At 39.1% G+C, this 26,640-nt stretch overlaps 1 protein-coding gene across 1 annotated transcript in view; it reads left to right on the forward strand.

Moving 5' to 3' along the window:
* Nucleotides 1–26,640, forward strand: part of MCTP1 (multiple C2 and transmembrane domain containing 1) — a 290,462-nt gene that overhangs the window by 167,545 nt on the left and 96,277 nt on the right. Inside the window, exons 9-15 of the mRNA XM_075138374.1 lie at nt 3,389–3,575; nt 8,601–8,694; nt 20,918–21,020; nt 23,108–23,210; nt 23,554–23,655; nt 24,001–24,075; nt 25,902–26,021. Of these exons, the coding sequence (XP_074994475.1) occupies nt 3,389–3,575; nt 8,601–8,694; nt 20,918–21,020; nt 23,108–23,210; nt 23,554–23,655; nt 24,001–24,075; nt 25,902–26,021 (784 nt within the window). The remainder of the gene's footprint in view (nt 1–3,388; nt 3,576–8,600; nt 8,695–20,917; nt 21,021–23,107; nt 23,211–23,553; nt 23,656–24,000; nt 24,076–25,901; nt 26,022–26,640) is intronic.

Genomic DNA, 26,640 nt, shown 5'->3' on the forward strand with positions numbered 1-26,640 from the left:
TGGAGAACTTTTTCTTTCAGCAGCAGCATGTAAATAGTAATTCCATAAGAAACTGAATTGTCCAAAATTCCCGTTACCTTCTGCTTTCACTGTGACAGCCGCTAGTCATGTCCAACTTACGGCCTTCTCAAAATGGCTGTAGTTTTTCATGGTCCTCAATTTGACAATGGAAGACAAAAATTTCTGCCACCACGATGCTCATTCTGCACCGCTTTCTGGTAACATTCAAGTTCACCTTCATCCTCAAAGCATCTTTGTTCTCCATGGAAACAGTTGTAGGTGACAAATGTCTTTTAAGAGAACATCTTAACTGATGTAAAAGTCAGCGTTGCTAAAGCTTTAAAGCTTGGAATACTTGTATATGCTCTCAGTAAAATGTAAAGGGGCATTGTCAACTTGAACTTTCCAAAGCTATTTATCTTTAGAAGTATTTTGTTAACTTCAGTGCTTGTAAGGAAATCTAATCCAAAAAGGAGTTTTGTGGGTTTCCTACTGATGTCTGTAAAGGTTATTCTAGGATAGGGTTAGTGCTTAGGTAATGCCTTAATAAAACCAGGCTTCCTTCCCTGTCTTGGTCCCATGCAAAGATCTGGTGAGGGCAAAGTAGATCTAACACAAAATGGTTTAATTTTTTTGCAGGAAAATTTGGTGTGAGAGCAAACAAAGTTGGTTTTTCTTTTCCGTGAAAAACTCAACCATTAATGGAAAAGAATTGCAATTTTTCCTACAGTGTCTGTAAATTGTAAAAGTCTCATCTTTCGACTGAAGTGCACGTGCCGCCGATGCGCTCGCCTCATGCTCAGTGCTCCTCGAGCCGCGGCACCTTCGAGTTCGACGCACGCGGGCTGCATCCCCTGCCCGGGCAGAGGAGGGGACCTGGCGCAGAACGAGGAATGTGCTGTCACCTGACCGCGTCCGCTCGGAGACGCTCGTAACCCCGATTTCCATAGAGCGCCATGGTGACACTTCTAATGGAATAACCCTAGTTTTTTGTCAAATTATCTGAGGGCGCTTCAGAGGATATTTTTCCTGTAAAATGGTTAAGGCTTTCACTGGAAAAACTTCCAGATCACTCCCTACTCTTTGCACGATTTTAGGAAAAAACAAGCTGATGACAGGCTGTTCATGGAGATCTATCAAGCAGACAATAGAGACATATTTCTCAGGTAATCTGTTCTACATTTGGTGCTATTAGGAATATTTTATAGCTGTAGGAAAGGTGCAGAATTGTCAGTTGCTTCTTTTATCCTAAATAAAAAAGAGCATGGACTACTAATGTTGCAAAAGTGCTGTAACTTCTGGAACTGGAGAAGTTGGAGCTGTAGCTCTGATGTAAAACTTGTAATTTTACAGTCATTGCAGTTTTCAGATGCATGTAGGGGTTTTTTTGTTCCAGTGGGGGTAGCTTTTGTTGCCTATTTCTGAGTGAGGGGTGGATTATTTCTGCATTACTTGTATCATCATGACTTTCTGATTCTTTTACTGACGTTAAGAGAGTCTAGGCTGGTTCTCTCAATGATTATTGGTTGAAGTCGCAATATTGTTGCAGAGACCTATTTTTGAGGAGTATCTCTTTTGAAATAAACTGTTAAAGAATATTTAACACCAGGGGCATCTTAACCTACTCCAGCTTTGAATGCTTGATTACAATATTTATTATCCTAAGGAGGGCTTTATACTCCTCACTGCAGCCTAAATAAAAATTTGACAGCCTACGTGCATGTACGAAACTTGTATTGACCATCAGCCTGCACTGACTGACAGCAACAGCTTTAGTCTTTCCTTACTGTTGTTAATTTCATTTCTCACTCGTTATCATCCAAAGAGTTCAAAATAAAGGGTAAACATTAAGCTCAGAATGCTATGTCAGTTAGAAATTTTTTTCATTGTAAAATAATTGAACCTTGTTACTGTATGAGCTGTGCAGTAGTTTAATTTTGACAGCTGCACAACAGACAGTAAATGTTTAAAAAAAAAATTAAAAGGAAATTTTCCTGTAGCAAATCTAATCTGCCTATGATAGCACAGCGCCCATTTTATTAGGCCGCATTTATTCTCGTAATTGGCTATTTCCTGTTCTTAAATGCCTATTTATTCATGTCTGCCACCTTTTCCTCAGTTTATTGGCCCTGCGGTCACCACATTATCTTCCTCTTCAAAATCAATTGACATTTTATGAAAAGAATTTGCTAGATGTTTGGTTTAGTGAGAGTGGCATATAGAACATGTGCTTGTCACATTAAATAATCGCTGTTAAAGGTAGAGTATTCGGTGGCTTAACAATATATAGAATATATTCATTTACTTTATTTCAATATTGTTATTGTTTTTATTTAGAGTAATGAATTAGCAAAACATTACTGGGAGATGCTGTAAGTAGAAGTATTCTAAATAGTGCTTTTTCACAGAAATTCCTGTGCAGTGCAAGCCAACATGACATTTGACACAGGTGATGAATTTCTAAACATGCTCAGAGTTGCAATCTAGTTGAATCTTGTGAATTACACAAATTAAAATATTAAAACTTCTAAGCTGTTCACAGACTAATTGCTAACCCTAAGGTATTCGTGTTTTAATCGAAAGCTTACGGTCAGCTCTTTGTTAGCAGCGATACTGTTTTTCCTTCCATGCTCTACCTGTTATTTTTAAAGCTGTTTCTGCTGGCTGGCGCGTTTGGAGCCGTTCTTCGTTAGTTCAGTGTATGGTACAGCCAGGTTGTTCGGAAAGGGATCAAGCAGGGTGGATTGGCTTCAGCCACTCTGCGCAGTTATAAGCAGTCGCTGCTCGTTACGACGTGAGACGTCTTATTATAAGGGGTTGTGGCATCAAATTTTATCCTGGATGCCTGCACGAAGCTTTGAGCCTGAGCCACACGCAGCTCACTGCGAGAGCGCTGAGCCTTCTGGGTGGTGCTCAAGCCGTGTTTTCCTATGTTCAGTCACGTTAACTCCATCACAATTAAGTCCACACAGCTTTGTTGTTTTAAGAGAGGATTTTTACTGTTGTTAAATGAATGGTATCGAAAACGTTCACATCAAAACTTACATGTTGTGTTTATACAAGAGGCGTAATTAAAAAGTACAATTTGCGTCAGAAGCTGGATTTTTACCATTCTCTTTGACTGCGTTCAAGAAAGGCACATTAGCTAACCTTGCTTCTAGTGTCTGTACGTTCTTTTTAATATTTGTTGTTCACATGCGTAACAGGTGGTAGCTTTAAAAAAAAAAAAGTCAAGCAAGCGGCACGGGTTGAAGCTGAAGAGAAATCCTTCCAGAAGCTGGGAGGGAATTTCTACTGATTTGTTTTGTCCAGCCGAATGCAAGTAAGCCAATGTGCTCCTGTTTGATGCGAGGAAAACCACACGCTGATGGCGAATGTTTGTTTCTAGGTGCCAGGTTGACCTGTCAACCCTGAGCAAAGAACAAACCCACAAGCTGGAGATGCCGCTGGAGGAGGGAGAGGGATGCCTGGTGTTGCTGGTCACTCTCACAGCCTCAGCTGCAGTCACTATCTCTGACCTCTCCATCAACTCCCTGGAGGACCAGAAGGAGCGAGAGGAGATACTGAAGAGATATGTATGGCGTTCTTCTCTTTTGCCCTTTGTTTGCAAAATGTTTGCTGATACGAATAATAATATCGGGGGGGGAAATCTAAATATATCCCTTATATCCTTATCGCACTCAGCCAATGACAATCATTTAAACTAGTTACTAATATTATCACAGCTGGTACAGGTAACATCAAGAAGGCTACAAATCCTCTTTATACAATAAGGTATTTTTTACATGGTAATTCAGGTCTTTGATATGATCGTGTGACATAGAGAAGTTAATTGTACTGCCTTGCAGATAATTTTTACCAAGCACAAAATAACTAAGGGGTCACTCAGTGACTACACTTTCTAGTGAGTGTTTATGCCAGAGGGTTCGAGGTGCCAATAGTTTGTGGCTTTTTTTTCAGCATCTACTAAAGGGCAAGAAAACTTACATTTTGTCTGCACATTAAAGGCCGGAGCAGTGTTTTGTATCATCAAAATAATTGTTTTAAACAATATTTCCATTTCAAAATATTCTGAAGCAAATTATTTTCATTTCCCAGCATCCTCACATTACACAGAATCTGTGTAGTTTTATCAAAGGAACAGAGAGGGGAGCTCTTACTCCAGCATTTGCTAATACCTAAATCACTAAAAGTAACTGTCTCACTACACACGGAGAAAGAAAAAAAGAAAAAAGCTATTTCCACTTAAAATTACAAAGCTTTTATTGTACAGTGCTGCCAGGTGTTTAGAAAGGCTTCTCTAGACACTCAGCCATTAAACCAAGCTCTGACTAACAAAGAGCCGCTTAATTTTTTTTTAGATTTTAAAATATTCCTATTCCATGACTGACATCCTTTCAATAACTGAATTTAATAAAGATGTACCTTATCAGGCTGTGCAGATAACATGAAGTGCTAGTACTAATGCTGTACAATATTCTTCAAACAGATTAGCAGGATGTGCGCTTCAGCAAATTTATTCTGGCTATCTCCACTGAATCAGCTGTCTGCTAATGCTTGTACAACTCATACACCAATAGTGTTATCATAAACACAGTTTAATAGAGGTGACTTAGTGAGGCTAAACATAATATTCCTAAACCAACTGAGAGCTAAGGTATTGTGCACCATCTTTGAAAAATAATTACAATTAAGAGAGTTATTGCGCATTTTAGAATCCTCCAAGACAGTCTGTGGTTGTTAGAATAGATCTTTATAAATATAATAAATTTCTGATGGATACGTTTTCGAAATGACATACTTCTTGCTACGAATTGCAACAATACCGTATTTCTGTGGATTATTGTGTGTGATGATACAGCAGTCAAGTGATACTGATGGTTTTGATAATTTAGTAGCAGTATAGAAAGATGTTACGACTGTGTATTACTAATCGGTTTTCCTAAATTCTGAATTTTTTGTCCCCTGTGTAAAGCATAATTATGTGGTGTAAGATTGATCTATTTATTTCCATTTCTTACATATTCATGGATATGTGTCTTTTCTTATATTTACATTACTGTATGCATTTGAAAACATTTATGTTTTTGGAAGAGGTTCATATTGCAAAGGCATGAATTTCTCATATGTGTTTTTGAAAATTGTGGCATCGATATACCTTTTTTGATAAATTTTACTGTTTTTATTAAAATGACCAGTGGACAGCAGAAGAAAGAAATGACAAGGGTTAACGAAATTCAAATAGTTTATTTTCACTGATGTTTGACTTGTCTTTGCTATTCATATCTCTACCTCAGAACCGATACAAAGAAATCATATGCAGTTAGCAAGATGTACGGTTCCCCGTTGAGTGGCTGTATTTTGGGGTTTATTTTTCGTCCTCTTAAAAAATCTAGCTTCCATTCGAGAAATGTATTTTGCACCCTTTCTGCAGCCAAAAACAGTTAATGAGCTGACCTTGCCATCAGATCAAATAGCCTTGGAAAATGACTCTATTACTGTCATTTAACCATTTGTAGCTGAACATCAGAGCCTTACAAATTAAACAGGCATTACTGTTTGAACCATTATTTTACCACAATTGTCTGAAAAGATTAATTCCTTTTGGGGTGAGGAGGGGGGCGCATTAATGGGTACAGACCAAGAGAGATTGTATGACCTTTTCAGAACGGGTGTGCTGAACCCGCGGTCCCCCTTGTCACAGTTTAAAAACCAGAGGAGCTAGTTTAGAGAAGAAGTTGTTAGCATTCCATTTTTATTATGACATTTCACAGTCATCCGATTTAATGTCCCTTGACCAGATTGTCCACCGTGAGACGATGGGCTTGAAATGTTATTTAGAGCATTGATAAAAGGTGAGCAGTTCTAAGATGACAGCGAGTCATAAGGCTGGTGGTGTGACATTAATTTTCTCCATAACAGAGATGGAATAAGACGTCATGGTGACAAGCTGTCAATCAGTACTGGCCCCTCAGTGTATCTCGATGCCATAGGATGGGGTATTGCTTCTCCCATAATAGAGCTGAACTGAGATGCTCTCCCTGACAGCTGCTGCAGCCATACAGAAAATATATTATACAGCCTTTCATTAAAAAAATAAAGAGGACTCATATCCAGAGCATTTCAATCTTTTCCCATCTACTGAGGGCTGAAAAGATTCACAGCAAATCACGGATTCCTCTGCTATGGAAATTTCAGGCTTCGGAAACCATGCGAGTTGTGAGGCCTCCAACAGTAATCATAAATAAGAAGACAGAATATCATCTGATAAATCATTACTTAAAGTTATGTATTTAAAGTAATGTATTAAAGTCACTTGCTTCTCGCAGAGTCTCTGCCGTGGCATTGTGTACATTTTCAGCAGTCTCCGCAGTCGCGAAGTGCAGTAAATGGATCTAAGGCAGCTGACTTGCTGGAACGAGAAGTTCAAAAATAATTATTCTGTGGGATGCTAACAAAGGTAGCAAAGTGAAATACAGCACTGGTGCCTTTTTGCAGAATGAGCTTACCAGGATGAAATTTGGAAAAAGGGGACTGTAGGGCATTGCAGGAAGGGGGGCAGTGGCTTGGCTTGCTCTGTGTTTGGTTTTTGCTTTGTTTTCTTTCTGCAGCTTGGTGTTTGGTTCGGTCACTGGGAAACTTGGGTAAAACGTGGAAACGTTTTTGTAAATCCTTTCATTTTCATCATGGTATTAGAGCAGAATTATCTCTGTTGTGGTACCAGTTCTGATAAGAAGCTTCCAAACCTTGATCGTTATTGTAATAAATGAGGGATGGTGCCAACATGCTTTTGAATTATAACAGTGCTACCTATCTGTAACGCCGTCCCTGCCACCCTCAGCTTGTAAGCACATAAAGCAGGGAGTTGAGTGTCTGCTGATTGAAGTTGACCATCGGTATTTTTAAGCTGTATTTCTGATTATTAACATATTAAAAATGATAAAAATTTATTAACCAGTATCCTGTGATAACATGCATGCGTGTATTCGTATGTATGTAGCATGTGGGGTACTACACTTAACGGGATTCCTCAGTTCAGCATACCAAGGTCAAACCTTCACTGTAAACAGTAAATGGTCAGTTGGGGCTTGTGAAATTAATATCAGAGTGTGATTTAACTGTTAGAATTGTCTTATTAGTAAAAAGGCAGGGATGCATATTACATGTCTAACACTTTAATGGATAGGTTATCTGTGCATAAACGTACTGTAGTTTTTGCAGGCTGACACTTAATATTTCATTTAAACAGCACGTGTGGTTTTCAGATCAGTGATGTTATTTATTCTGGTTTTCCATAACACTTGATTTTGCCTTCATAACAAATTAAAGAATTGTTGACTTGGTGTTTTACCTGATGTTTGCGTTTTCTAGAAATCTGGACATTATCATAAGCAGTGGAAAAGGTTTCACCTGCACTACATTAAAATTTTAGAAAGGGCCACAGGCATTAAATGCATTAGTCCAGATTTTAAAATACTTCAAAATAAAAGTACGTGCTAGTATTTATGAACAAGACTTGCAAAAACACCAAAAATTAGACCTCATAGATTCATGATTTAAAATGGATTAGAAAATCTGATTTTAGCCTCCTCTTTTGGAGTTCCTCCCCTAGGTTATCTGAAAACTAAATGGTAATGCCAGGTTTGTCATTATTAATTGGTTGCAGATTCAAAGTTGCATTCGATGTTCTATCATTGGAAATTCTGCAACTTTTGAGTTATATTCAAAGTTAGAGCTTGAGAATTTTAGCATATCACACTTAACTGGTGCAACACTCCCAGTTTGTTACTTCTAGTTATTTGAAAAAAGTGCAGGAACAGAACACATTTTCCAAACATCTTTCTAAAACTATGTTGGATGAATAAATGCAAGTGTTAGTCTACCCTTTAATTTTTTCTTCCTCTTTTTAATATAGGTAGATATTGCAGAAATTTATGTTAAAAAAAAGATTATTTATAGTAAGAGCTTTCTGCCATGGAACAGGAATAGAAACCATCTTTTAATTCTTTTTTAAAATCTTTTTTGCACGTGGTTATTCTGAAAATTATTAAGTTGTTATAATCCTCTTTTGATTGTTTTTGCTCATGTTATTTGCAAGCTATATGCAAGCATATATATGCTATATGCAAGCTCGCATATAATGGTCAACTACAACAAAAACAATATTGGCCCTAAGTCACTGTTCAAAGTATTATTGGAGCCATCCAAAAGGAAAATGTGAACATAGATCTCACAAAAGTATTCAGGGAGAGGAAGTGTTTTATTGTTTGTATTAATTTTGTTAATATACTGCTGTCATTTAGAATTTGGTGGACAGTTGTTGATGTACTGTTAGGGGATTAATTCAGTAGAATTAGTGTTATATTTAATCATTCATATTGTAATTTTTCCTGTGCATTTTTCATTGGTAAGTTAAAGTTGCAAAATGCTGAAATAAACACTGACAACTGTACATTCTTCAGAAAATAATATTTTAAAATATGAGTATGTTCGGCAGAATTACACTAACTTATATCTGGGCTAGAGAGAAGACTATTAATATTGCTTTTGGTATGTCTTTTTTGCAATCCAGAATTGTTTTTCTTTCTATTATTTTTTAGAGTCCAATGGCAATGTTCCATAACATGAAGGATGTGGGATTTCTTCAGGTGAAGGTCATCAGGGCAGAAGCATTGATGGCAGCTGATGTCACAGGCAAGTATTCATTTAGTTTCTGTGACAATAAATACCATAGTAAGACTGGGCCTTTTTAGAAGTGAAGAAAAAATGTTTAAAACAGAAGTTTATCTAAAGATAATTGTCTGTTTGTGCAGTCTCACCTCTGCTCATTAAGGAAAAAATCCACAGGCAAACAAAACTTTTATAAGCAAAGCAGCAAGTCTCTCTAATGCTAGCAGAGTCCTGCGTAGGTTATTTCTCAGAAGCGTGAAATATACATTTTCCTCCATCAGAGGTCCTGGAAAAAATACATAGAAAAGACTTCTTTTTCTAGTAGATAAAAATATACAAAATTATCCAAATTAAAGCTGAATTCCAGAAGACAAGGCAAATGAAAGGTGCTAGGCTTAGATACTGCTTCAAAGTTGTTGCCAAAAGAACCACTTGATATCTGCCAGATATTTAGCAAGGCTGCTGTTGGTTTCAGACATCTCAAATAAATGGAGTTTCCTGTAACTACTGCTTATCTGTTTAAGAAGGGAAATAAGAAAATCTTTTTTTTATTTTCTATTTTATGTGATATAAGCTGAATGGATAATTTAACCTTCTGCTTTTCAAAATAAAGAAAAAATATTTCAGCCGTACTGACCATATTTCTCCAGAAATGTCCAAGTTATCTCCTGAAAGTACAATCACCTTCACACTGCACAAGTTGAATGGAGCAAAATGAGCTGCTTCTGTGTCAAAAATAGCCATCTCTGCTTAAAAAAAAAAAAAAAAAAAGGAAAAAAAGGAAACTATAATAATCTAGCTGGTTTACTGCAATTTGGACATAAATGCTCTGTTACAGGAGCAGATGTAGATATATAGCAACATACTCACTTCTTAACAGTTTTTTGTAAATTAGCATGAGTACAGTTTTTTTTTTCCTCAGACAAGGTAACAGAGCAAACATTTTATTGCTGAAACAGATCATGCACTTTGTGGCACACAAAATAACAGATTCTATTTTCCGGGAGGTTGGAGAAATGCTTCTGAAGATTCCTCACTCTGCTTTTACCTTATAATGCAGTGTGGTCTGAACAGAGAAGGAGATTAAGTTATTCAGCGGCAAGTGGGATAATTCAGTCCCTGACCTCGTTCAGTCTTTGACTTTTCCAGATCAACATGTCATTTGTGCTGGTTGAACAAATTTTTTGGAAATACGTTTGATTCAATTAAAGATGTACAGAGCTACCAAAAATCTTCAGACATTGCCTTTGGAACGACGGTCAGGAAGACAGGGAAGGACGCTCAATACCTCCCCGTGTCCTGCATATTTTGTTCATTAGCAAGAAAAAACACCCATACGGCAGATATGTTTTGTAAGATGGCTGTGCATTCCAAACATTACAGAAATCGTTGTATTTTGAAAAGAGGGCAAAGCGGTTTTGTTAACTACTGTAGTAATTTACAGCTATTTTTAGTAACTTGTGGGCATGTACAGATCATTCATTTCAGACTAAACTTTGAATAGTAATATTTAGAAATAACTCAAAGTAGTTATTTTGTGATTGTCGATAAATCATGTTTGCAAAAATTGTGTAAGAATTGACCCTCCACCTTTGTTCAACTGAGCGATACTTATTAGTCAGTGTGGACAGCACTGTCATCAGCGGTATAACTTACACGACTAAGGATTGCTTGTGTGAGTAAAAGCTAAGGACTAGTTTGCTCTTCTTACTATACTGTTTTTTTCAGAGTTAATCTTTTGCCCTCCCTGGAGTCTGGGAAGTAGCTGAAACACCTGTATAGTACCGGTGTGATTTGCTGTGTTTCCTGTCTGCTGAGCATATCCCATTTCACTTTCAGGAATCTTTCCACGTGAAGTAGTAAATCAAAATTTATTAGTTTGGGCTGAATGGATTTTAAAAATCCTTAATATTCCATCATTAAGCATAAGCATAGACAGAAAAAGGTTTCTGTAATCTTTTAAGTAGTCATCAATCTTACTACAGTTGCAAGGATTTTTTTTTCCTTTCAAAATGTGAAATTTTTCTTTTGTTACCATACATTCATTGAGCAGCATTGTAATACTGTATTAACTCTGTGTGAATAAAGAGCAATTGAGACTCCCGTTGAATGAATGAGTAAAAAGCACAAATTACTTTTTAATGAAACCCTCAATTCTCCTCCTTCCCACAGAAAGCCCGTAGCCTTGTTCAGCTGAATGCTGCTACAGTAGGTCACTGCAGTTAAGCCCTAACAAACTGTTGATAGTCGAGGGCAGTTTTTCCTCAATAGCCCAGTGTTGGGAGAGCGCGCTTCAAACCGTTAAGGTTAGTACGATTTTTTTGAAAAGAGAGAGGTTAAGGGTGGTGGTCCCGGCCTGGGCTGACGCCCCACATCCACGTGCTTGAGGACGGTGCCGGGCTGGGCGACGTGTCGGTGCGGTGGCGGCAGGGCAGGCGGGCACGACCAGTTTGAAGGCGGGGCGCTGCTCCAATGTGCCACAGCTGGCTTTTGAAAAGACCCCAGAGAGCGAGCTCCTCCTCACCGGCCGCTTGCGAGGAGGTCTAGGAAAGGGAGGACCGCTGAGGGGCTGAGAGATTCCCCGCCGGTGCTTGAAAGCTCACCTGGGCTTGGGGGAGAGCTGAAAAACGGGGCGTCTCCCAGCAGCGGGGCCTTCGGGAGGGTCGCTGGCCTCAGCCCCAGAAAAGCCAGCACCTTTCCGCCGTCAAAACACAATTTTAGGCCTTCCACCAGTGCAAAATTATGTTCTGTTGGCAATTGTGGTCACAGCAAATACCCCTTCCTGGAAAAGACCTATTTATTTTTTAATGTGTTTTTTTGAAACTATAATCTAACAAATGGAAAGACATTGAGCATGGTGTTTGCTTTTCCTTCTCTGCCTGAGAAGAAAGTTTCATTTCAATCTTCCATTGTGCTTTAGCTGTTTGGCACAAGGCTGTTTTCTCCCGAAATCCTCAGCTGAAAGAAGTTGTACTTTCCCCTCTCCCCACACCTTTGCTCGCACGCGGCTGCTCCGGAAGACAGGCGGACCTTCGCCAGGTCTCCTCTGGAAGACAGGCAGACCTTTGCCAGGTCTCCTCCGGAAGACAGGCAGACCTTTGCCAGGTCTCCTCCGGAAGACAGGCAGACCTTCGCCAGGCCTCCTCCGGAAGACAGGCAGACCTTTGCCAGGTCTCCTCCGGAAGACAGGCGGACCTTCGCCAGGCCTCCTCCGGAAGACAGGCGGACCTTCGCCAGGTCTCCTCCGGAAGACAGGCGGACCTTCGCCAGGTCTCCTCCGGAAGACAGGCGGACCTTCGCCAGGTCTCCTCCGGAAGACAGGCGGACCTTCGCCAGGTCTCCTCCGGAAGACAGGCAGACCTTCGCCAGGTTCGGCTGCTCCGGAGCCCAGCAGAGCAGCCTGTGCGCCTGCAGTGACGTCCTTTCGCGTGCTGGTGCCGTACAACGTAAAGCGTAACGGGCTCACCGTGCCGGTTGGCCTCTGAAGTCAATGCGTGTTCTGTTGGCCTAACCCGTGTGAGTTTTGGAAAGCAGTGTCACCGCCGTGGCGTAGTGCCAGGCTAGCGGCGGCCAGGCGAGCCTGTTCCTGCAGCAGAGCTGGTGCAGGTGGGTCTGGAGGGAGGCTGCTGGCTTTGCAGGCAGGGCTCGCACCCCCGTCAGTGGGGCCGATGCATTCCTCCTTTTCCCGTACCACGAAATAATTCAAAACCCCTGCCTTATTATTGACGAGAAGCAAGCGGGGTGGGAAAAGGTGTGCCGCCGGTTTGATCAACTTCAGCGCAAGTCCTGTTGTTTCAAGGAATAATAGTTAGCAACTCAGATTCATTAGCAGAGCTCCATGTGACGGGCTGCCTAGAAAACAGTTTGTTTTGCTGTCTTCGGGCTTTAATTAAGACGTGTTCCATGCCAGCCCCCTGGCTCCCCGCTCCCCCGGCCCCACCCGCTTGCTGTGTCACAGACCGGCGATCAGACGCTTTCAGATGGTCCGGCCCATGACTTTGACCTTCTGCGCGGTCCGGCGTTCCCTGGGGAACCGTTCAGCTCATGAGGTCTGATTTCACACTTCCAGGATGCCTCGGCTCTCTTAACAATGACAGGGAGACAAAGCCCTTTAGAGCGGGCCGCATGGGGACTTGTTTAAATTGGAAACTAGAGAGGAGTCAAGGAACAAGGTTACAGGCTACAGAATAGTGCTTTTAATAAAGAGCTCACAGCTCTGGTTCAGCTCAAAGAGGGCTACCTCTGTACAATTAATTGAGACATTTATCTGGAGCATCTTAGGCCTCTACTTTCTCACAGAATTATGTGATAAATATCAGCCAAGAGGCAAATGAGATGTGCATGAAATGAATTTTTAACACTTTGATTACTGTGTCTCCAGTCTTCATTAGAAGTAAATTTATTTGTATTTCTGACCTCATTATTAATCAATTGTCTGCGGTTTTTTTGGGTACCGTGATTTCAGATCCTGGTATATCAGACAGATTTTACTGAAGAGCTCAGTGATACTTAGGTTTACAGTCAAAAGCTTTTCAGGATTCTCCTCCTCTGAAGAGCATAAAAAATGAGGCAGAATTTTTTTTTTCTTCTTTTTCAGTTTTATGTCTGGAATTCAGCCTCTCTTTTAAGAAAATTCCCTGTTAAAATTTTGTTTAAAGTACTTGGAAGTAGGGTGAAGATACCAAGATGGCTAAACGTGCAGAACGTAAATGAGTTTTCTAAAATCTGTTCTACTAAAATGTCCTAATACCACATGTGCAAAAATAGTCTTTGAAATTGTTCTTCAAACACTCGGAAGTGTCAGTGTGATGTACACAAACGTTAAATTCACAAAGGTATGGAAGCCCATGCATGTGAAATTGAAGGAATAAATTCAGAGGCCCTTTGGAAATATGGTTCCAAAAGTAATTTGCTCTGTCAATTAGTGCAACCAGATTTCAATATACACTTGAGTTATCTTGACAAAGTACGGAAATCTACTATGGGCAGTATTCTATGGCAGATAAAATCTCACCTGGCCCTATCGTAGAGGTCGCCTGAAGACATCAGTCCAATATCATGTACTGCAAAACTACTTTTTTTTAAGAAAGTAGCGGTTTTAGGGTACTAGTGGCAAAATCAGGATTTAAAAGACATTTTTGGTTAACCATAGCCTTTAGAATTAAATATACAGTGAAAGGATGACTTGTGATTGTTAACATTATTATTTTTTCCTGTCAATATTCTGTGGAAATGAGTTTAACACGATTGTGGCACTACACTGGGTCGCCTGGTAAGATATCTCACGCGTTCATGATATCGGTCTGTTGCAACGTGTTTGCAGCAGCACTATTGAAGAGGAATTATCATTTCCATTTAAAGATGGAAAACGAAGAAGGGTTAACTGACTCAGCGAAGGCCGACAGAGCAAGTCCTTGTCAAAGCTGGCATTTGGCCTGGGTCCTGTACTTAATCCATTAGATAAGGCAGCTTCTCGTGCTATTGAGCCGTTCCTCTCCTGGCCAAAGGTCAGGCCGACTGCTCTGTTGCAAGCAGCTGGCTGGCAGGGAGCTCGGAACAACGTTAGCGACATTAGCGTCTGCATGAGTGGCACTGCCCCCCAGAGCCATGAACTGGCTGTCTTGTCTTCCCAAAAAATAAAGGCCTTTTTGGCTGTGGGGACTTAGATCCATAATGGGCAGGCATGGCCAGCAGTAGGGGAGAACCATAATGGCCTATGAAATATTCAAGCAATATCTCAGCTTTCATAACCACGTTAAACTGGGTTGAACTTTGTGAAGCTGTGGTTTGTGAACTTGACTTTTAAAAGTAGAAATGGAATTGAAATCTCCTATTAAATTTTTAAACTATCCAAAACATTTTTAGTAGTCTTTGTGATTCTAATTCAGTTTGGATAATGTGATTTGAACGATGCAAAAATTCATGTAATACTTAGTTCAGAATAAAGTTAGCAATTTGCGTAAAATCAGTTCATGGTCTAGCCAATGCTGGAGGTGGCTTTCTATCATTTTATATAACTTTATGGGCTGATCAGTGGCAAGTAAATGTTAAATGCCAACCTATATTTAGCCTGCCACATGGTGCCTTTTGTTGAGAAAACTGTTGAAGGAACAAAACTAGGAAATTATTTGTGTTTCTGGACATATACCAAAGCAATGCATGCTTTCTATAGCCATGGTAGAAGTACCTCCGCAGGCCTCAGGGGAACTAGCCCTATGCTATCTGATGTCCCTTGCGAGTTAACCCTTATGAAGTGCAGTAAGTTTTTCAGGGAGTAGGTAGGTCTGCCATATGCTTCTTGGCTTGCATCCACTCTGAAAAGCAATTGCATCAATGGTAGTTCCTTGTAAGAGTCCATGGCAGCTCCGATTAAGAAAGAAAGAGTCATTCTACAATGACTGATGATCTTTCTGATTTGTTATTTTCTTTCCTACAAGCTGGATTTTCAAAGATTGAAAACAGAAAAGCATGTTATTTATGACTGTACACAGGTGTTTCTTTCCTGTCTAAAACAGGGAGTCATCTTACTGCATAAAATATGGATGTTTCCATATGTTTGTTTGCTAAAGTCTCCTTTTTTTACAATATTAACAGAATAATATGCAGATGACATGCAGTTTTCTGGAGACAATAGTGTGTTATAATAAAAGGACACCACACTTTAACTGGTACAAAACATAGCAAGCAAGAAATGTAAATTTAAGTTTTGATAGCTTTTCATCAAGAAAAACTCCTATTTGTGTACAAGTGGAGCTAGAAAGTGAGTACAAAAGTGCAATTATGTTGAATTGAAGTCCCTGTTTGGAAGAACTGCAGTGCTCCAAAAAATGAATTTTTGCTGGGAAAACAATCTACCAAGAATCAAAAATTTTTATTGGACAACTTCCCCCTCAGGGACCGTTGAAGGACATATTTGTTTAACTTGCCCAGAAACATGAATGGTACTGTATTGCAGTTTGACATCTCTAATATTTAGGTAAAGTTCATATTTATGCAAACAAAAAAGACTTGCATCTGAATTGGTCACATGTCATTCGATGGCTTGTGAAAAAGCAGTACTTTCGGAGTTGGATTTGATATGAAGCCCCGCGTTTTGCTGTTTTAGCTACCCACTAGACTGGACAGAGTCCAGCTCACCTCCAGCCAGGAAGACGGGCTGCAGCAGCATGTGTCTGAGACCTGTCCACCAGCCCTAGAACATCAGTTCACAAGGGTTCACAGGCCACCTAACATCTCTGGTGCTTGCTGATGAGTTCCAGCAAAGCGAGCCAGCTGATCTACAAATGTGGAAGTCCTGTGGTCTTTGAACTGATGGAAGGGGCCTTTCCCAAACTTTTCCAAGTGAAAAACGCAGCAAAACTGTTATGCAATGTGGTGCTATAGCTACCTGAGAAGAAAATTCAGAAGCTAAAATTGTGTGGAGGTTGAGGTTTAGTTGTTTTGATTTTCTAAATATTTTGAGAAGCAATTAAAAATTGTCACTATTTAGGTATCTATCTCTTCTATGACGAAAAAGTATATTTTATATACTTGCAGGAGAAAAATGTTGTTCCAATGGCCAACCTTCTGAGCTCCAGATAATGAATCTGAGCTCCAAACTTACTTTATTTCTTTTGTGCAGGACTTCCTGGGCTGTGGGGAACTTTCAGTTTTGAAGCAAGTAACAGATAAGACTTCTCTAGTTCCTGGATAGCCTCTCTTGCAGCTTAACCACTGTTGTAGAGTTGGGCTGGTTTGAGTTGGTGGGTGTACTGTTCATCCAGGGGCACGTGGTGGTTCTGAGAAGTAAGGTGACAAGTAAAAGACTAACGTTTTAATTAATGTGTGTATAGTGTGCAATGTGAGGGACACAATGCTGATTGAAGTAAAATACTTAGATCTAGGAAAGTAATCTAAAAGTGTGTGCTCCGGTCTCACAGACTGTCTAAAGATTAAATGCAATGCAGCATAGCACAAACGAGGATATCTGTCAAACTAGATGCAATGTGTGGCATGATGAATAAAATGGGAAGCTTCAAAAGGTAAGTAGTTCTTGGGAGCTTATATTACAAAGTAGAGTTCCTTCCAGGGGACATTCTCAGATAGTCCAGGTCTGTAATGGGAAAAGGGGAAAAAAAGGTGAGGGAGATCCATCCAAAGAGAAGTTGCTTTCCCTTCCAGATTATTGTGCATATTGTGTAAACTTTATTTCTGTCATTTCAGGAGCCCTTAGGACTATATAAGTAGACTCCAAAAAGCATGAGATGTTACAGCAACAGAACGGATAAATGGGATTTGTTTTACTTCTTACTGAGGTTTACTGCAGGTCTGATTTCAGTCAGTGGGAAGGTGCACTTCACTGGTTTTACGACCTAGTTGTCTCATTCATTCCTTCAAACAGTGCTGGGTGTAATAGTGGTTAGTCCCAGCGAGGTCACGGGATTCCTCAAAATTGTAAGTGCTGGTTTCGGTGGTGCTGGGAGCATGTTCTTAATGTGTAAGTGCCTTAAGCAGGTGGGGGGTCGTCTTACTCTTTGCACAGCACTGAGCACACACTTAGGGCTGTATTCAGAAGGTGTTTGTGGATGTTCTCTGATCAATAGAGTTAAGTACCTCTAAAGTCACTGGAACAGTAGCTGGAGGCCTACGAAAGGCACAGAGCAGGGAGCTAGTTGGAAGATCCTCAGTGACCCAGGGATTTGGGTAGAATTTCTTGACATGACAGGTGATATACGGTGATATGTGACAATTGTGATTTAGCCTGTGGTGAAAGGTATAACTGTGGTGGCAACACAATTTAGAATGGTGTAACTGAGCTTAGGCAGCACAAGTCTGATGGAGGGTTTTTAAGTGTACTTTTAGAACTGCTAGATGGACAGGACATACTTTTCTGAACATGTGTGGTTCTTTTTTATAAAAATGAGGAAAACCATGTATCTAGCTCTTGTTTGAAATTGCTAGTTGCATTAACTAGACAGAAGTTGTCTGAGGCTGCCTTGATTAGAGTATGCGTTGTGCTTAAGGTACGAGTTTTGAATAATATAATAATGAATATATGTAGTAAGTTCCTGGATTTTCTTGGTCCTGCTAGAGACCGAGGAGATGTAAGGAGGACATCTTTTAATTTTTTAGTGCTCTCTTAAGGCTTTCATTGGGAACGATCCCATTATTTTGAACACTCTTGCAATGCAGCAGGTTGCCGTGGCTGTCAGTGAGAGTTAAGATTGCAGTTATTCTTTCTAATAACGAGAACTTGAAAGATGACAGATGGATATGAGTTTCACCAACTACTTGTGCATTGCTCTGGGTTTGTCTTTCTGGACCATGTTCGCTTATTTGGGTTGGTATCCAAACAACGTTTGCACATACCATATGTTTAGCACGTCAGCGAAGAGTGTTGCCTTTCAGATACCCAGCTTGGTTATGAGTGTTTTAGCATGTGGAAGAAGTGCCCATAGGCAACGGTGAAGGGCTTTGCACATGGGAACTTCATGGCCTCCTCATGGTAAAAACCGTGTTCCTCAGTAGAGATGTTCATAGCCAGGAAACTTCTATATGTCAACCATGGTATTTGGGCCTTCCCTTGTACCATGTCACAACATTCTCTTTTCTCAAATTTGGTCTTGAACTGTTTTCAAGTTATGGGGAGAAGAGACATGAAATGTTGAGTGTGAGAGGGGGATTCTTTTACTTCTGAAAACTGTCTGTCTGTGGTTTGATTGAGGATCTCTGTGATTGACGTTACATATTATTTAGCTTTCTTAAGTGGATTGATATCCATATAAATCTATAAGGAGAGTCATTGAAAAAGTGCATGTCAACAGATGCAGAAAATGAATGAATGTGGTAAATACCTTCTCTTTGTTTACAGAAGATGGCCTTTAGACACTGCAGTGCACTTTCCTGTGTCTGTATATGATTAATAAGCACAAATCACATTGTACCATCATATGCAAATATGATTGATGATGCTTTAAAAAAGGAGATAAAATAATATCACCTAGCTCACCTGCTGTGTCAGTTCTGCCTTGTTATATTAACTGTCTTCTGGGTGTTTCTTTTTCAAATACTGAAACCTAAAGAATATGAAACCTAAATAAGTATGAATTGTTTAAGTTTTCTACCACCTTTTAGGCTTGTGAAGTAGGAAAACATTGAGATATGTCATCTATCCATCTCTGCTGACTAATGAATTAATCATTTTTCAAGTTTAATGGGAAAGATTCAGCGGTATATTGTTTTCTAGAGAAGGTAAACATCAACTCTAACTGTAATTCACAATGTGTTTACAACAATTATTCTTTATCATTAAAGTTAATAATATGCACATTAACCTCTGATGTAGTCTGAATCAATACTGCAGTTTGGGAGATGTGACCCCTGGACAGCTTTGTCTAAATATTGATTTCATTGTCATTTGTATAAGGTATGAAACAAATTACATGCCTCCCTAATATCATTAATGTAGCCCCATTGAGCTACTCAATTTATGGCTTCTTATAATGCATGACAAAGCATTACGGAGTTATTGAAGACATTGTGAAATACAATTGCTTAGTGTGCCAGATTTGATTGTGGAAAGCCAATGCCAACACTCAATAACTTTCAAACACTTTGCTGTCCAAAGAAAGGCCAGAGACAAGAACAAGCCACTCTGTAGTTTGCACCCTGGAGTTTGTTAATCTCCATCAGCTAAAGTTCCCTTGGGTTCTGGGAGCAGCAAATTATTCTACAGCTTCCTACTTATATATTTGTAGCCTGAAATGTAACATGAAAATAATGCATACATTTGTATTCTGTGCCAAAGGCAAATGTTGTTCTCTTCGATTATTGGAGGAAATCAGAATAGGTAGGAGGGATAGCATCTCTCTGTCTTGGCCAGCATTTATAGTGGTTGTCATTAGTGTCATAATTTGAAATATGAGTTAAATAATTTATACCACAGTGTGATTTCTTCCCTTTATTGCAGCTGTCTTCTCACCATACTCCTCATGTTTTCGTTACTGCTCCTTCCATCATAGCTGTCCCTCAGGTCTTCCTCGTAACACCTTCTTACCCTTCCAGGAAATTTCAGGGTTGCCCCGAAACCCTGGAGATACCAATCTTCCCTTCTTTTGCTTCCTCCCTCTTCAGAAAGCTCCTTTTTTACACAAGCAAACTGTTGTTAAGCACGAGATTCAGGTGTCTACTTTCCTTCTTCTCCTTTCCAAATACAAACCTTGGCCTCGTGCATATCTAAGAAAAAGCTTAGTATAAGTTTCATGTCTTCCCCCTAAACTTTCAGTCGGGATGATTTTTCTTGCTCTTTACTTGGTTTCTAAGCTCTGCTCACCTGCAGTCATTGGCTGTAAGCTGCTTATTTCACATTCAGGGGCACACACACACACACACACACACACACACACACACACTTCCTTTCCCCATTCTTTTTCTTTAGCTTAAAAAAAAAATTTAACTTCCATATCCAGTCTAGGATACCGCTTCCATTATCTACATATTACATTTTCAAAGCAGCATCTTCATACTTTCTCCTGTGGTGGCTTTCATGCTGAGGACCTTCTTGTAAATATATGCAAAGCTACTTCATTGTGCTTTAATGTATACAAAAATCTCAGCCACGTTTGAGCTTCTGCTGTGCTGAGACTACAGCCCATCATTCCAGCTGATATTGTCTCATTGTTTAATTGTACTTGCCCATTTTCTCTGGTGTTAGGCTTTTATCTGAGACTGTCTTTAAGGCTTTTTGATTTTGGGGAGAGGATTTGTACAGCGTGAAACATGTAGGGCATAGTAATCTTTGGATAAGTATCATAGGTGCTATGTTATTACAAATAATACAGAATAATACCTTTCCTACATATCAAAATGCTCTAATTATGTTATCATTACAGTCAATGTAGGATTGGCACCATTAAAGTAAAGTTCTCTTAGCTGTCTCAGAAGGGTGCTTGGCACCTTTTAGGAACATGCTGTTTTTTCATCAGAAAAGTCTGTATGGTGATTTTTTTTCTTTTCTTTTCTTTTTTTTTATAAAGACAAAAAAGATGTTCTTTTAGTGAAGAATGTTAATAGATTACAGAGATGAACAGCCTGTTATGACCATCTTGAATATAATGCAGACCATAGGACTTCTCTGAATTAATTCCTGGGAGAACTACAATGCAGCTTAGGATAAGAGAAAAAAAAACCCAAAACAAATTTTTATTTAAACCTTGCTCGTGGTGGGCTTTCTTAGTTCATAAATTTTGTTCCAAATTTTCTCTTATAGGTAAAAGTGACCCGTTTTGTGTAGTTGAATTGAACAATGACAGACTGCTGACACATACCGTCTACAAGAACCTCAATCCGGAATGGAACAAAATCTTCACATTGTAGGTGTTTGGATTTTGTGAGTGTTTGTGGGGGTTGGCGTTTGGGGTTTTTTGGGGGGGGAGCTGAAAGGGGTGTACGTGTGAATCAAAAATACCTACTGCTGACTCTGAAAAAAGATAGTGATGACATACTGATATTTCTAAATCAAACAGCTGAATACCTTTTTGAGGATTAAAAACATGAAAAAACTTAGAGGAGAGGTGCCATCTTAAAGGTAAAAAAGCAAGGTCTGTTTCTTGGAAACTAGGTATGAGTAATGCTAAGCACTCCAGACTCCTGCTACCTTCAGTGAGAGTTTCACTGAAGTTTTGGATGGGAAAAAACGGTTTCATGGTTATGACCTTCATTAAAACGTGGTTGTTAACTTTAATAAACATAGATAACTATATAAAGGAAGGAATTTTAAATGCATTCATACTTCTCTGAATTGTGATCAGATACTTTCCACTTGTTCTTTCCATTTACCAACTGCACTTCTCACAATACCATCTAGTATCATACCAGAAGATTGCTGCTATTGGGTAAAATGCAGTCTTAAACGTTTAGTTTATTGGGAAGTGACGCAGTTGGGTTTTTTAATCTGACTGTTATTTTGAAGGCAGTAAAAGGCTCTGACAAAATAGAAAAAAGATTTCCACAGACAAAATGTTCCTGTTACTTGTCTTGCTTATTTGCCTTCTTTTTCTCCCTGCTTCTCTCTATCTGACTGCAGTGTGACACCAATGAGTAGAAAACTGATCAGCTGCAGGTTTCTCTGCTGCTGAAATCAGCTAACAATCCACTGCAAAACCAGTCAAAGCTTTAGCTTTGTGTACACTTGCTTCACTGTATCATAAATTAAAATACTGTGTTCTGCCCTTGATCTCAAAACACAGTCTGATTTTAATTTTCTTTTTTTTTTTCCCTTCTAAATTTGTCATTCATATATTTGGCATCCATAGCTTTTCTTGCCTTGCAGTGAGCTCTCAGGAATGAACTCAGAACAAAAGAAAAAATCTCACAACAGTTGTACTTCTCATTAGCTTATTAACGTAGTTCTCATTTATGTATCTGCAAAACTACGCTAAATTCTTCATTAATTTATTTTTAATTACCTACTGATAAAGCCAATAACTAATCAACCTCTACTGCTCGACAGTGTTCTCTGCATAAGAAATTGCTTGGTTTTGTAGAGGACAAAAGACTAATCAGGAATCAAATAGAAAAACTCAAAAGGCCTTCAAGGAGAGTTTTCACCTCTCTTCTGTGTATATTTGCATTGACTATTTTATTTATCCTCAGATTTGTTAATTAATTTTGGGCTAGCAATCCAGTTTCGTTGGAATATTTTACTGAAGTTAAACTGTTTTGCTTGAACTCTTATTTCCTGGATCAGCCATTTGATCAAAGATGAGTTCTCTCAACAATTCTGTTTTTTTCTCTAAATAAGGAATGTGCATTTTTCACTTGAGAGTTTACAATATACAGTGACATTTGTTGTGCGTGGTGGTGGAGTGTTTAATAGCTTGCAGGCAAAAACCAGTAGTAGCTGAAAAATGCATCGTTTTGTATAGCTTGTTCCTAATTTGTTGTAATGACTGTTGTATATTTGTGATTAAGCAGGGATTTTAGAATTAAAGAGCGTGTTCTCAGTGGAAGGATGTGTTTGTGTAGCTCGTAATTATTTTCGTTTACAAACCTACAGATTTCACTATCTGTGGTAAGAATTGCTGCAAGGGTAGCATGTGTAAGGGGTAGTTTTGAAAGGCTCTCAGTCCTGCTGCTCGCGGCTGTAAATCCCCCAGAGCTGCTCGCGCTGGCTCTCCTTGCAGCTCCTGCGGCGCAAACGCCAGGTAGGAGATTTAAAGCAACATCCTTCGGAAAAGTTCTGCTGGGAGAGCCTCGCAGAGAGAGAGCGGTCGCTGCAGCCCTTAGAAAGCATTTCGGTTGTACGGAGGGATGCCTCATTTACTTAAGTTCTGTTCTCTGCCACAGCTTGGAAGAATAGACAGGTATCTGGTTTTGCTAACCTTTCACGCTTTTGTCCTTGGTACCCGCTGCTGTGGGTGACTTCTTCTCTCCTCTGTGTGTGCTTCTCCCTTTGTAGCAATATTAAAGACATCCACTCAGTGCTTGAAGTGACAGTTTATGACGAAGACCGCGATCGGAGCGCTGACTTTCTAGGCAAAGTTGCTATACCGTTGCTGTCTGTAAGTTTCATTCACCTGACATACCGCTCTGTATTTTTCCTGCTGAAGTGGGGGGGGAAAGAAGGAAGAAAAAAGATTTGCAGCTCTGTGTCTGTCATATCTCAACCAAGGTCTGTAATAAGAACACTAAAATTTTAACATACTGGATTCACGGCCATGTTGAATCCCATGGTAGTTAATTTTTCCTGACAGACTCGGTCCTGGTAATGAACAGGTACTTGTCAGACTTGCCACAGTTGTTTTGGGTTCTCTGTCAGCTTCAGCAGCTGGGGGTCAGGGGTCACGGGGGGGTGTATTCAGCGGAGACCGCGAGACAGACGGCTGTCATGTCCTTTTCCTGCAGATTCAAAATGGTGAACAGAAAGCCTACGTCTTGAAAAACAAGCAGCTGACAGGGCCAACAAAGGGGGTCATCTATCTTGAAATAGATGTGATTTTTAATGCTGTAAGTCTTAACTTTGGCTTTTTTGTACTGCTAAAGAGTTCAGTTTCATGAAGGCTTTTGTTCCTGATTTGTAGAGAATTTCTGTCATTCCTCATTTTCTCTAAACCTTGATGTGTACTACAGAATACTCTTCTGCCACTGCCTGGCACACCCACTCTTTTTGTTGCTGCTGCCGCTGCTATTGCTGCTAACGCGAGGAGCAGCAGCTCATGCCTCTGTGTGCGTTTGTGTGCCGGGGGCTTGGCAGCCATGACTTCGAAACTTCGTAATTTTTGCAAATTGAAGCATGCGTTACTGGTAAGGAGCGAGTAAGCTTGAAATACTGACACACGTTTTAATGCATAGGTGAAAGCCAGCATACGAACCTTAATGCCCAAAGAAGAGAAGTACATTGAAGAGGAAAACAGACTGTCTAAACAGGTAAAGAGTAAGGAAACACTAATCCTTTCCGAAAGCCTTAATATCAAGTGTGCACATCCAAATATCTGTTATCATACTGCTGAGGGTAAAGAATAACATTTTCGTACCTGTTTACAAAAGAATATGAGAGGTCGGAAAAGGCAGAAACAAAATACATGGGTTTATTGTGTCTCCTCTATAAATTGCCGCTTAATTTCCATGAAATAAGTGAATAAGAACACAGTTGAAACCATCGGGTTCCACACATATCGGATTATAGCACAGGTGCATGTAAACTAAGTCTTGCATAAATTTTTGCTGTTAACCTTGACCTGAAAGATATCCGTTTGTGGCAGGGTGGAGAGTCTTTCAGCATTCTTCTAGCCAAATTTTAAATAAGTTAGTTGAGAGAGGTTTGATTCAAAGGTGAAAGCAGATTAAAACTCTGTATTGCTTTTGATAGTCCTGTGGGTAGGAAATGTCTGGACCCTTCTTCTTTTTTTTCTGGATAATTTTGCCACTCACAGTTTTAACGTTTTGCTAAAAAATATTTAAACACACATCTTATCTTTTTCTCCACTTGAACTACTTTTGACTCAGTTTTTCATGTTCCACAAATGACGTACTTTATATGGAGAGAACTGAGCTTTTGGTTGGACTGTGGGAACAAGGTATTTGTTGTTTGCAGTGAAAAGGCACAGGTCTCAAAACTGTTGTTTATTTTGCTGAAAGCTTATAGACTTGAGATCGATTTAAATTATCTGCTGGATGAATTTTATATCGGTTGTGTGATATATTTCATTAAAAAAGATTTCAAGAGGCAAAATATTTCTTTACTTTGTTGTGAGTAATGCAGTTACTAAAGCTACATTTTGCACTGCTATTCCAGCAAAGAAGCAGCAAGGCCTTTTATTCAAGATTCATTCTTCTCCCCACTTTCATAACAGAAAATGGCATTGTGCTTTTTGCAGATGGCAGGAGGAGTAAACTTTAAATACCCACTTTGGGTTGTTTTTTTTGAAATTAGCTTGCATGGGATACCCCACCACAATACCACTTAGGGCGGGAGAAAAAAAAGAATCTTCATGTATGACTGATGCGGTTGCGTTTTAAAACATCCACATTTTCTGAGAGTGAATGTGTCTTACCTACCTAGCACTTTCTGTGCTACTCAGTACACAAATGAAATCATTCACTGGTTTGTTCACTTTTTTTTGGTCAAGTGTATTGCCATTTTAGAGGATTTAAGCATTCTCCTGACTCAAAACCCACCTCTGTTATGTCTCATCTCTATATAGATTGAATGTACGCAGTTAGTTACTTTGACAAATACTTAAAAACATGTGGTCAACATACATCACAGAAGAGAAGTTTGTTACAAATGAAGAAAAAATTGGATGTAAAGGGTGCTTAATTAGATTAGAGCAGTAATTTTGCATGGTTTCAGGTTAGTGTCCTACAGCATGTTTTTATAAAGAAAGGCCAAAATTTGTTAAGTACGTAAGAATGGGGAAAGTCTTGACTACTTAATTAAACTCTGAAATCTTAGTAAAAAAGTAATTTGTGAAATTTTGCAAGTGGCTTTTTAAAATTGAACAACAATTTGTGTACCATTTAGAATTAAATGCAACAAATATCACAACTAACACAGTTAACACAACTAACAAGTTCTCTCTCTTCCAAGTCTCTCAAATTTTGAATTATCTTTCTCAATTTGTGAGCTAGAGAGCTTAACATGTTATTTTCTCAATCTTCACTGAAATTAAGAATGACAATATTATAAGCACGAGCCTCTTCTGAAGCTTTTGGGGTTTTGAAACATTTTTATTCTTTCATCTTTTTAACAGCTACTATTAAGGAACTTTATACGGATGAAGCGTTGTATCATGGTGCTCATAAACGCCGCCTACTACATTAGCAGTTGCTTTGACTGGGATTCTCCCCCAAGAAGTCTCGCTGCTTTTTTGGTATGATCTGCTTTATATTATTGTTAATCACCCTGGTCTATTTTTGTTCTAGACTGGGAGATAATACAGTATTGATGTGGGGGGTTCTGATTTTTCTTTTATTTAAAACTTTGCATTATGAAGATACTGCAAATCATGTTTATTCACTTTTTAAAAAAAGTAATTAAGTTTAAAATGTCACACAAACAAGATAGAAAGGTTTTTCTTTTAATTTGTAATTGTACAAATAACATAAGCGAGTGATACAACTCAAAATACAGTCAGTGAACTATGGTTCTATCTTGAGCTTCTCACACATTACTTACGTTAAATTTTGTTTGGCCACGTTGTATATTGCATATTTACTCTAAAACTTGTTTTGAATATTTCATGAATGCTTTTACATGTAATGAATATAAAATTAGTGTTATATTGTCTTCCACATATCAATATATGTTACACCTGTAACTTTTTTAGAACTACAAAGCTCTGGACCCAAAGAGTTGCTTCCTTACAAAGATTTAGTGTTCTTGGTTAAAAAAAAACAAACCAAAACCAAAACAAAATAAAACAAAACAAAACCAATTTTAAATCCTTAATGCAAGCACCCTAGTACCTTTTAGACATCAAGCTCTGGTCA

Source organism: Calonectris borealis, chromosome Z (assembly GCF_964195595.1).
Source record: "Calonectris borealis chromosome Z, bCalBor7.hap1.2, whole genome shotgun sequence".
NCBI lineage: Eukaryota > Metazoa > Chordata > Aves > Procellariiformes > Procellariidae > Calonectris > Calonectris borealis.